The sequence below is a fragment of the Anticarsia gemmatalis genome, chromosome 10 (assembly GCF_050436995.1).
Source record: "Anticarsia gemmatalis isolate Benzon Research Colony breed Stoneville strain chromosome 10, ilAntGemm2 primary, whole genome shotgun sequence".
Classification (NCBI taxonomy): Eukaryota; Metazoa; Arthropoda; class Insecta; order Lepidoptera; family Erebidae; genus Anticarsia; species Anticarsia gemmatalis.
Genome location: NC_134754.1, coordinates 8721573 through 8735108, shown reverse-complemented (window position 1 = coordinate 8735108; position 13536 = coordinate 8721573). Strand labels below are relative to the sequence as shown.

The 13536-nt window shown below is 34.0% G+C and overlaps 1 protein-coding gene across 4 annotated transcripts in view; it reads left to right on the top strand.

Annotated features, from left to right (window-relative positions):
* LOC142976081 (fibroblast growth factor 17-like) overlaps nt 1–7193 on the top strand; it is a 107016-nt gene extending 99823 nt beyond the window's left edge. For all 4 annotated transcript variants that reach the window (XM_076119298.1, XM_076119299.1, XM_076119297.1 and 1 more), the window contains 2 exons: nt 4345–4454; nt 4560–7193. In XM_076119298.1, coding sequence (XP_075975413.1) covers nt 4345–4454; nt 4560–4922 — 473 coding nt within the window. In that variant the 3' untranslated portion in view covers nt 4923–7193. The remainder of the gene's footprint in view (nt 1–4344; nt 4455–4559) is intronic.
* The last annotated feature ends 6343 nt before the right edge of the window (nt 7194–13536 follow it).

Sequence of the window (13536 nt, the reverse complement as noted above, 5' to 3'; positions counted from 1 at the left end):
CTTTGATTAGTTTCGACGATCATTCTTACATCAATAGCAGCGCGTGTTTAAACAACAACATACTTGACCGTTTCGGTTGACTTGTATAATATTAACAAACGAAATATTCTATGAATTTCTATAAAAACAATGATACCTTATCTATATAGAACATAAAAGAGCATCCTATTCGAAAACATAAACAAACGATACACAATCACGTCAAAAGTTATTCGAAACCTCATTTACGATATGATACGGTATGTTACGTAAAGTTAATGTTTACACTATGATTACAATGTTCAAGGCTGAAGCAATGTCGCATACTATCGAATTGTTACTACTTACTAGACATGCTGGCTGCATTTGACATTGTTTTAATTAGATTCTAACACTAAAATTTACAAGTATACTCATACTTATGAAAAATTGTGACCTTTATTTAAACCTTTGTATTCGTTTTGTTAACCGCTGATCAAATGCGGATTAGGGACTTACTATTGCGTTTTTTTTAAACTGTGTGTCTCTAAGATTTTTTATGGTGCGTTCTGTCTCCATTTAAATCTTAAATCAAATACAAAAATATTTATTGCGTAAAATGTAGTTACAGAGATTTTAATATACTTGAAAATTTCATTCAATTCACATATTTCACCGTTGCTTATAAAAAAATATGTTATTTCGGAGGCACATCCGACTAAGAAAAGTCGATGGCTTGAATATTGAGTTCTTGACTGTTGTAGAGTTTTGTTTAACCACTATTAACTAAAATTGCACTAAGCATTTACAAACTAGTTTCATGGCGGCTTTAAACATTTCGAAAATTTTCTAATCACTTAATTTTCCAAACACTATTAAGTTAAGAAAAACATTTGCCTAAAAAGCTGACAAATATTTTCCTTCCATCTTTCTTTTTCGGGGATTTACTGGCGCTATAATTAACATATTCTTTGTTAATGGATGTTAGTCATTCATTCAATGACAGTAAAGTTTGCAATTTAATAAGGATGTTTAAGTTAGACAAAAATGTACTTACATTGGACAATAACAGTAGGCAAATATTTTGAAGGTTTGAAAAACGCAATGCTTAAATTTAAAAGGAAATATGTTTAACCCTTAACTATTATAAACTGCCATTGTCATTGGTTTTCATTGAAGTTGGCAGAGGAGTTATAAACTATATATAAATTTTATTTTCAAGTCTGGTTCCGTAAACTTAATTCTTCTTTGACTATTAAGGACACACATTCAGTTGCTTCTAGCCATCGACCTAGGATCTAAGAGAGAACTAAAAAAGTTTTTTTTAAGTTAATCTATAGTCAAGTATTAAAAAAGCACTATAACATTTAACAGTAGGCACCGATAAAAGAGATGTTGCTCCTGTAAATTCAGGTAACAAGTACAGATATTACATCGATATCACGTTATCGGCCGCGATAGTCGGTCGTTGACCCAATCTGTCCGTTCCTTGTATCAAATATGTATTTATAGAAACTATTACTTTCTAGAAAGCACTTTCGTTATTATGTCGCTTTATTAATTTGAGATGGGGAATTAAATGAAATTCAAATTGGCATTTTTTAAAATACATATATACTTACCTATACATATTTTAAAAATGTTTTGAGTACTTATGTAGTAGGTAGCGAGGTAGATACTCTTAAACTGTCAATTCATTTCTACTTTTGTTACAATCAAAATTTGATCTCTACGCATGGCAGACTGTATCCGTTTCTCATATGCAAACTGTATGAAAGAACAAACATTGAACTACACACATTTCCTCTAAGAAAACTACTATGTATCTAAAAGAAGCTCAAGTGAAATTACAAGCAAGTCGGCACCTCAAAGCGTGTTTACCTTAGCGACTCGAGATTATGTTGTCTTTACAAAATTAGCCTATTACGGAGGTTGGGCAATGTTTACTCGGTTCGTTACGTTCAAAAGAAAGTACCTCTGCCCTTAAGTCGGCCATGGAGCCCATAGAAAAGGCACCTATGGGTCATAGACATGGTCATACAATCTTGTTTTCGCATAAACTGAGAACAAGGTAAACAAATGTTTGATATTTGACGTTCTTTAATGACATCGTGGAAAAAAATTGTAGATTTCGTAAAATACAAACACGGAAGTGTTTTGTATCTTTTTGTAGTGTGTCGGTTTTTGATTAAGTATTTGTAATGACGATATGAGGAATGTAGTTTCACGAATTTTGCAATTAATATCTGCCAGAAGTGACATCTGCGAAAATTATGACTTTAATCTTTGGAATATTGATTCGATAATTTAATAATGAGTTTAGAATCAAGGCTGATATTGACATTTATAAAACTTTGACTCTATTGTTTCCATATCTGGATATGACGGAAATCTAACACCAATTATTAAAAAATATATAGAAACTCAAATAGAAAAATCTTAACCCTATTCAAATCAAGGTTTTGCGTATACTATTACGAGTTAGTTAGTTTTACGATTTAATGTAACAAATACTAACAACTTATCAGCCGTCTAGCCGAAAGTTAATCTGAACAAATAGAAGAAATAATAATGACGTTAGAAACACGTGACTGGTACAATATAAATAAGGCTTACATAATAAAAACCTATGACAACACGGCTCCTTGTTATCATTGCCGTTTTTATGGGCGCCGTAAAGTGAAGGAAAATATTTAGGCAAGCAATTATGTCCTTAATACGCTTGGATTAACATTTTTTGTAGTACTCGTTGAATGTTTTCTTTGAATTATGAAGTTTAAAGACTTTTTTGCGCATTACGCTATTTGGGAAGTTTTGGAAATATTTCGTAGAGATATTTTATTTAAATTCTCAATGAAAAAAGGTATGAAAGTCGTCGAGAAATCTTTATTCATTTCCAATTATTATTTGTCAAACACAATGCCTCTACAATGTTCACAGTAATCGAGTACCTCTAGAATATATTAATAGACAAATTATAATAACCACTTACAATAAACATTTGTTTCTTAAATACCGTTCAATGTTTCCACTATCACGCGCATCCATTCACAGTCACACCGAAATTATAACGAATTTATGTTCTTCACGACCGAAGTATTTTTATGTCTTTTAATGTTAATTGAAATGACACGGTCGGTGTCACAGGCGGCCGTCCGGGTACATAGTTTTATTTTTATTAATTCTTTTTATACGAGACCCATCGAGTTTGGTCATCGAATTCCATATCCCAACTTTTCTCTTTTATATGTTATCTACCTATTGATTCGGACAGGTTTACATGCGAGCAGTTAATGTATTGAACACATTTAACCAATTTTACCGTTATAAAGAAATTATTGTTTGTTTTGATGCTTGATGTACAATGAACACTTAAGTTTATTTTTATTAATAAGTATTAAACAGCGTCACTAGTAGATCATAAAATAATATTATTCATATTTTCGTGAATTTATCTTTCCGCCTCATAAACTACAGATTTATTAGTTTCGTTATCAAATATTCAATTTAAAACAATGTGTGTGGTCAAAATAAAATATTTCACAATAACACTCAGCTCATCAAAAGAGATAAGTAAGCCATCGTTAAAATATAATGCCTCTAGATATTACGTAAATAGATAAAAACTTCAGCTGTGAGACGAAATGTCTGTGTTTTTGTGTGACCTAACGTCTCGTTTCATAAAATTTAATGGTTTGATAATGATTGCTGTGTTCATTATGCGACTAGACTGAGAAAAAATACCGCAGTTATATTTAGCAATAGTTACACAGTTTTCAAGAACCGCTACGATGATATTATCATATTACCCTTTTCAAAAATCACAAAAAATCTCTCCATTATGATGTCTAAAGTTTTAGCTTGACTCACATACGGTTCTTAGTATAATCTTGCGCGCCATGTAAGCCGTTCCCCACCCGTCATGTATTGAATGTCCGGCAATAGATTAATATTTATCGACATTTTATTTTTGTACTTTATTAGTGTTCAAATATCATTAACGATTAGTTTGTTGCACCTGACACTGTTCGACTGACTCTTGTACAATATAAATTGAATTTATTACGTGTCCATGGCCCGCGGCGTTGATAGAAATTCGAAAATATACACCCGGGGTGTGGTAATTAACATGAGCGGCAATAACCCCGGGAATTCCTTGAATATTTACTTTCTATTTATTAATTTGAACGCTTATGAGTTAATTAATTCGGGAATTGAAGAAAGTTTGATTTATGTTTTATTGGTCGGTATTTGTTGTTCAACATTAATTTTGTACTAAGCATAGAGAACGGCTTCACAGGTATAATTTAAGGAATTCCTCACTTATGTAATAACATTGGAAAAACAAAAACATCAGATTTTTTAATTGTGTTTGTTTTGTTACAGCGAATCTCACCATCAGTACGCGCGGTTTCAGCCTAGACCTGCTCATCCATTCTCCCGTACAGGACATGTACCTCTGCTTCAACCGGTCCCGGTTGGTCGGCAGGCGACTGGTAAGTTTAAATACCCTCTTTCTCTGACTGAATATAATTTCCATGAGTTAATGCCTCAAACAAAATTCCAAGAAAAGTAGCATAATAGTATTGTCTTGTCAACAGACACGTTTTCAAGCGGAGAGACAACCCAACTGCCTGTTCAAAGAGGAGTTTGTGGACGGCTACAACAGATACCACCTGGTGAAGAACGAAGACCGCTACATAGGGTTCAACCGGCGAGGCGTCCAGTTGCGACGCGGCAAGAGTCGCCTCTCGGAGCGGCTGCACAAGTGCTTCTCGTTCATGAAGGAGGCCCACGACTTCGATATAAACAGGCACAACATAATGCGCGCCGGCGAGTTGCCCAAGTGGCGACCGCAGCGTAGGCTCCGGCCTCCGCCGCAGAACTCCATCAAGCCGCCGTGCCACGGCGTGCGCCACCACCACAACAGGCATCAGAGGCGAAGGAACTGCGACGGCACGTAGACGCCGCGCCCTCCTTACATTAGCAGCTCATTTACGCTTCAACGCTTCGCGCGTTCCGTTGCCAGCTGTCGATGGACATTGTGAGTGGACAGAGTATTAGTCAACTATCGCAGTATTATTACAGTGACGTGGACTGGATAGCGTTAGGTTAGCTCGGCCGCGGTGGCCGCGGCGTTTCAAACGTCGCATGAATGGTAGCTGAAGCGAGAGAGCAAACATTTGAATGGGGAAAAAAACGCCGAGCCGGGACGATGTCCGGAGCTGTGAAATTCCTTAAGGTCGTGTAACATTGTGGCGCTCGTTTGCTCTTGTGCCAGCGGTCGGACTCGTGCTCTAAAAGGAAAAAAGGTTTTCTGTGGAAAGAGCAAATAGTAGTCTCGCCAGTCACGAGTGTTCCGACAGACCACCGCTGAAGTGCGGTGGAGCGGGTGGAGCGCGCGTCGCCGCGTCGACTCCCGGCCGCGTCGCCGCGTCACCGCGTCACCGCGTCGCACTCGCGACTTTGGGAAGCACATGTTTGCCAACGCGTTATGAGTTCTTATAGCCCTCGATTGCTCCGGCTGGCTCGCCATAAGTGTAGCAAAACGCCTTTACGTCAATTCTCAGTGTGTTATTATTTAAAACGCTTTACTATTAAGTACGGATCGTGTTATCTGCTTGTAAATATAATAAAAATAATTGTGTTTACTTATTTATCAAACAAAAGTTAATCAAAAAATTTGTAAACGTAGATGTTAGATGTAAAGTTGTATTAAAAATGTTTTGTATTTAATTATGGGTATTTAATCTATCCGACCAACCGCTCTCTTGTGATTAGCACAGTCGCTATGACCTAGTTTTCTTTACTAACTCCATGTACTGAAACTTTTTCCTTACTAATGTTCATTTGAATATATTTCCCGGTCGATTTGTGAATTTGTTTGTATGATTTCGAGCGTTTTGTATATATTATTTTAAGAGTTTGTATGAGAGTGATAGGTAATTGAATCTCTTTTGTCGAAATCTTCTCGATTTTTGGCGATGCTTATGATGATTTTCACGTATAAAATTGCCATTTTAAGTATTCATTGGAACTGAAACATTCAGGGTCAGAGTATCGAGTGTTTTGCTGTCATCAATATGTTCGTCACCGTACAATCCGTACTATCCGTACATACATAATAATGGTCATTTATAATCTTAATATGTTAAAAGATCTGTGCCATAGAGTGGTGGCAGTGTATGACTATGTGTTCGCATTATAACTAGTGTATTAATTTCGTCTGTAAACTTGGAGTAGATAAAAATATTTAACTTAAGAAAATATTACAGAATTTATTCAAACTTTGCAATCATTTTCATCCGAGGACACAAAGTATGACGTAATTTTCTTTTTAAGCAGTATTTAATGTAATTTTAGTGAAATGAAAATTTGTACCAAACTACCTTTACACACCCACCCTAGAAAAAATGCGTACAATTGTGTATTCTAGAATAAAATGATTGCAAAGATCGCCAAAAACCTCTAGTAAAAATAATATTTGTATCCTATACCCAGTGTATATTCAAATTATAAGTAAACATTGTTGATTAATGTCGAATATTGTAATTCTATACATATAAACTAAAACTTTTTAAGCAGAAAAATTAAGTAAAACATGGAGACTCTACACGTTTTAACTCTGTATAACGAAAGAGTGTGAATGACTCGAGGAAAATCCACTTTTAAAATACAAATAGTTATTTTGGTACAGTCACTCTTTGGTTCTAGAATTTTCTTCAGCAGTTCCATATTTACAGTAACATACAGTTGAGCCAATGTTTTGACTGCAAATGCGTCTATGAATAGTTAAAGCACTTTTCAGAAACAGACAACTAAACAAAACTGCAAATTTTTTTTAATTATTCTCGAAAATCTAGAACAAACGCTTAAAGAGTCTATTCACCTCTTACATTTACTAACTACATAACAGAAACCATACAAAGTAGTTCTCATTATAATGTTCGACATTATACAATAATATTGCGAATATTGTCACCGTTCAGTCGATGTGAATATCTGTTGTTGCTTTACATTCCTACATTATTCCATAGAATAGAAGACAAACTGTAAAAGACATTGAAACATTCCAAACAATGTATAATAGTTTACAAAATATGCGCTTAAATACATAATAAATTGTTAAAATAACGTGACACCATGTATTGTATTACTGTGTCTAATTATAAGTATTCAGATGCTGAAAACGAAATATAATTGCTAAGAAAAATTACGAAATTAAATCATATTTAACTCGCATTCGTTGTGTATTATTTGTTTATTCCAAAAATAAATGTATTGCAGGTCGTTAATCCCAAACACTCAGCTTCTTTTCTTTAAGTAATGTATAGAGAATAGTAGCAATTAATTTAGTAGAGACGAGCTGCAACCAGAACTAATGACACTATAACATGTTGAATTACAAATGACCAACAACAAAGTATTTTATTGTATTACAACAATTAAATGGATTAAATAAGATCATAATATTGTCCTAAGGGAATGAAAGTCTATTTGGAAATCTACAAGAAACAAAATTCTCAGTTATTTAAAATAGAACGTTTAAGGAAAACTATCTAAAGGATTATTTACTCAAAAGTAGCGGGTTGCCGGGTGCGGCCACAAAAAGGCGATATTTCCAATAATCTGGCCGGAAGAGGGTGTTTGCGGGTGAAATGTAACATTAAAAACAAACAGGGTAAAGTGGGGCTAACTGGACGTGATGCCGGGCTGCGTGTGCGCACTCCGATTAGCACCTAGCTACGTCAACCACAGAGCAAGATAACGTACAGATAACACACATACTTGAAGGAAAAGTGTTTGTAAATATTATGCTACTACAGATGTTATATAGATATGTGAAATGATTGTTACTCACGTAGTTTAAGAAATGTAATAGTACTGACAAATTACTTTTTGCTTCTGACTATTACAACTCATAGTCAAGACTCACGCTAGTTGAGGTAACAAAATATGTAGGTACTTACAAATTACTTTAAAATTCTCTGATATAACTCATTTTGAAGTTAAATACAAGCGTTAGCTGTAAATTTCTAGCCGGAAGTAAGAAAACACAGATAATATAGAGATTTTTGCCTCTTCAGCAGGATATAGATTTTTGCGCCCACACTTAACGTTACTTACGATTTATTTCTATTCTTATTGAAGTATATTGACTTACCTACATCCTAATGCAATTCGAATGTGTTTATTTTTTAATGTTTGTGGATAAAACCAAGTACTTGCCAATCGAGGTGTGTAACCACTGTGTGATGATATGTTAGCATTGTACACTGAATCAAGTGGTAGGTTCATGACGGAATTTGGTACAATTGTGTTTGGTCAATATCGTCGAGAGGATTACAAATAATATAAGGTAAGGAAAATATTATTTTAATCATATGTTTAAATACGAGCTCGATGAACTTTGGAATTCGATTTTCACTTTTAGTTTGGCATTGGGGTTTGTTATTTTTGTTAAGGCTTTTTATATTTTTTATTTAATTTCGTATTTGTTATGTAAAATATTTGCGGTAAACAGGCAATGGCAACTCGTAAGTTTAAAAAAAACCTACCTAGCCTTTTATTAGAAATATGGCGAATTAGAGACATATATATTTTTTTATACAATAAACATTTTTAGGCCTACAAATGAGGCAAGTTTTATAACCGAACAATAGAAAAAAGTTGTGATACAAAACTCCACACATCAGTGCCCTTACTCCTTTCATGAAGAAAAAATTAACATTAAAAATATCTATACCCATTTCACGTTTAAACTATTTTATTATCTCTTATTACGCACTCAGCTGTCACCGAATATTTGAAGGTTTTACTCGTCAACTCGTGATTCTACACACCTTTATCTTTATTGAATAACATTATGATACCTCCGTCATTTGATGAATTTGCGTCACAGATTTTTGTGTCAGATATAAGCCGAATGTTGTATGTCAGCAATCAAAATTCATCCTTGATACTGTAGAAAAGAAGAATATTTTCAAGTTTAAATGTTAGTGGGCATAAGCAGTGTTAATTTAGTGAAATTTTGTATTTTTGAACAAAACAGACTATAATTTGACTGTTTGACATGCACTGTCAAACAGTCAAATTATAGTCTGTGTCAGTTTTTGGATTATGGATTTGTATTCTGAAGTGCCATTTCGATGATCTTCATAATATATTATTATACGAATTGTCCAGTAGCTGCCTAGCAATCGAAACATTTTGCATGAAAATCTGATCAGCGCCTCTAGCGGACTTCGTAGGAACAATTTTGGATGTACACTAAAAATGTCAAACTCGATTCTCGGCAATACCGACTCTAGTGGACTGCGCTACAGTTTTATTCTAGTTGCCATTAAATAAAATGTTGCATAATTTCTAACCAAAAATAATTCAAAAATCGGGGCTTGTGTGCGTCATCTGTTATTTGTAATATAACACTGTACACAGTCACGCAAAATTTTGTGTTTTCCATTCATCGCTGTAATATAAGCGCACATTAATTTTGTCATTCATAATCATTAGTTAGATAAAACATACAAATAAATTAGTCATGCAAGCCGGAAAATACGCACTAAATGAAATACTATTAAAATAATGGATAATATTTTTTACGTAACACGTCGATAGCAGACAAAATAGGTTCATGGGCTTTTATTAAAAAATGTAAGTAACTATTATGACTATATTCACACAACTTTAAAATTATCAAACTAGATGAAAACTCATTCAACTTCTTAATTTGAATAAATAATATTTTAAGTTTTACAATTTTTTTTTCTCATTAAATATTACCTTTGGAAGGATATTGCCTAGGTCGCCGTCATCCAAAACCAAGTCTCTGTATCTCACCCTTCTCTGTACAAACCGTGAAAGAATCAAGTTCGGGCGAGCACACACTGGCGCATACGTAGTCGATTAATATGTTTGTAGACACTAACATTATGTGCTGATGCAAGTGCTAACTAGCCTATAGTACGTGCCAGTGCATACCGCGGCTTATACAACAACGTTTGATGCTTTAAATATGATGCAACTTAATTTTAATACGTATTTATGTACGCTAAAAGCACGTTAAATATGAATTGTACGTTATAATTAAGGTACTGTTAGATAACTAGTTGTTTTGTCTCTATCACATAATGTTCTGCATATTTGAATTTACAAACGGCACTGAAAAATAATTCAATGAATTCTACTAAGATCGTAGATTTCTGAAAAGAGCAAATATTCTTCACTTAAAGCTTTCTAAAGTACTAAATGTATTTTATTGAAAATGATAAGCCCAACTTTGAGTTTCACGAAATAATAGCAAAGTAAGACATAGCAAGCTAGGACAACCTTTTTGGCGCGGTTGATGGTGGATCCGACTGCTGATCATGAGGTCTAGGTTTGGATGCCCCGGTCAGGCAAAGTAATATTAGTCTTTTCTGATTTTTGTTAAATTATTTCTCAGTAGTGGTTATATTTTATACACCTCGTCGACATCTTCAAGTATAACAGTGATATTATGTACGAAGTAGTTAATTTGCGGAAAGAAAAGAAGCAGAAAATAACAACTGTCAAAAATTCCCCACATTCAGAAAATGAATGGGTTAGGAAGCAAAAAACATTTTCAAAAACGAATCGTTAATCTCTTCAAGGTCCAACTGGGTAACGTATAGCTAAGGGACGTCGCTAACATGTTGCTCAAACATTCAGCTGGCACTAACCAGTATCTACCGGTAAAGAGCTATGAACCGAAAAATAAAACATTTTTTATTCCTTACTAGCTGTTGCCCGCGACTCTGCCTGCGTGGATTTAGCTTAGCCCGATTTTTCAAAAGTTATTTTACAAAGGGCCTTTACAATTTTTACACGTAAGCCTTTCTTATTTTTAATAGACAGATCGATACAAAATCACTCTATCTAATACTATCTATTAAAAATAACCACATTAAAATCCAATGTATAATTTTAAAGCTCTAAGCATACAAAGTAGTTATGAAGTAAAAGTTACTTTGTTCTATACTATGCAGTGATTACCCGTGCATAGGTCCTGTCCCCATAACAAGGCCAGAATTAAAATTATCTTATGTCCTTTCTCGGGGTTCAAACTATCTTTGTACGAAATTTTATCCAAATAGATTAGAGGTACGAAGTAGGGACTGACAGACAAACATGGTAACTTTCGCATTAATAATATTAGTAGGGATTAGTACAAGCATTTTCGTAAATGGGTTCTTTAGAGACCAGTCTGACCGCATTTAAAACGCACGTGTTTTTCCTTGAATATACAATTTGTAACGAATATCCCTTCGGAGTTTCTGAATGGTGTAGCTTTTTCAAATGTTATGACCATCAATGGTTGATTCTCTTTTGTTGAAACTTGAAGGTTATCTTTATCAATGGGTTTGTCGGTTTAATTCGTGTCATCTTTTTGAGACTGTTGATTTATAAGTTCAGAGATACTTTTGAGCTATTTTTCTTTGCAGATGTAAATAATGTTTTCTGTACAGTACGTAGGGGAAGCTAAATAAGCTTTATTTATTTGCCGTCCAAACGTTTAATAACTTCCTTTTACAGGCAAATCGAAGAGGTGTGCAAACAGTTGTTACTACTGAGTACTGAGTACCTACTCGTTATGGGAAAATGGGGTGATTCTGGAATTTGCGGACTGATTTACAAATAATACCGCAGATTGTAAATGTTAATAATTTTTTTTATAGAAATACATTGATATTAGTAATTATTATTAAATGTGCCATTTTATAACATAACAGCTTTGATTATTATTAACATCGGAAACTTCAGCATTTATTGCAAATGAAGTTTTACATACATATGTATTTATCAAGATTTTTTACATTTTAACTGAAAAACAAGCACCCCAATTCAATTACAAATTAGTACAAGAGCAAGTTTATTTAAAATGTCCTGAAAGATGACGGATATTGAAAAATTAACTCAACACTGAAACGTAAAACTTACACTCGATAGAATCGTTTGGTATTTGTAACAAACACTTATAAGGAAAATACCAAACAAAAATGTAATAAAAAGTAGTTGCGTCATTTGATATAACTAACCAAAATATACTGTATCAAAACAAACTGCACAGTCCATATCACTACAATGAACTGCTATTATTATCGTCAATTTACAATATTCCTTGGAAGGCTGACGGTCTTCAAACACCCTCAGCCATTCAACCCTTCCATCGGAGCTTGACAAAAAATACTCCACTTAGTCAATATTGGACATACAGAGTCTAATAGTTTGGTGTAAAATGTAAGCTGAAGCGATTTATTCTAGAGGCCATGTTTTTGGAAGCACGCTGTAAGCATTTCTTTCGTTGTTTATTTGATATTTCTCTTTCTTTTTAAAGATCAGTTGTACCTATACCAAACCATTATGATGATCTCTCAAAAAATTCTAGATAAGCTTATTTTTTTATAAAATATGTCTTACGAGTGGACTTACGTTGCTAGTGAAAGAAACAGGATTTAAACCCGTGACTTCTGGGTCACGAACTTGTTGCCTTAGCCACTGGCTACATGCTACTTAAATAGGTATTTACGGTAAAATTTGAAAAGATTGCATGTATGCAAACCGATATAGAATTTCGTAATACATATCCTTGCTGCTTGATCCTTATAACAGTGTCATCGCCTATAAATTAAGGCAGACACATCTACGTATTGTGTTGGCCCTTTGTCCTTTTAACGCCACTTGTTTGTTTGAAGTCGACGGGTATTACAAGTCCATTAGGTTCCTCGCGGATATATTGAAGCAGCCTAGAGGACACCAGACAATGTAGGTATTATTTAAAATATTATTTCTTTTTGTAAGTTAATTTTGAGCGCCAGAGAATACGCACTCTTTCGTAATTATGTAATAAACTAAGGTTATAAAACTGAAAGTGTGTTTTAGGCGGTCTTTTGCTTCGAAAGGGCTAACGTCTTTTTGATAAAATTTGACGGTGTAAAGGAATGTATCCTGGAAAACGACAAGGACTTTTTTCGAACCAAATAAAATTTCGCGGGCAAAGCAGCAAGTATAAGGTAATGTTGGTGTGCTATAAAAGCTACTTCAGTCTATCAAAACGAGCAACATCAAAAACATTTATTTGATAACACAAATTGAATTTGTTTATGATATTAACGGACGTATTCTAATTAACCGCACATTTAGCGAGTTCAAACGGATATAAAATATAGAAATTTTAGAATTTTAGTAGACTACTACTAAACGGTAGTAATTGATGCGATCATTTACTATTATCGATATTGTCAAATACGATTTTATTTGCTAGATGGCGCCTGGCAACATTACTATGTCATTGTTTATTTACTTTAAGACTGTCCTAGACGATTTATAATATTATTACTTATTATTCCAAAATAACAAAACATTATTGCACAATATGATTTGACCGTGTAGGGTTATGCAACATTTTCGACGGTTCAGCGCAATTTTATTGAAGGTCTAACTTATCTGCTTAGCTAGAATGCTTCTAAATTGTAAGGCATAGAAACGAGCACTGTAAGTTTCCTAAGGCAATAGGTATGTTGGTCATCAATCTCCCAAAAAAACCGGACAAGCGCATTC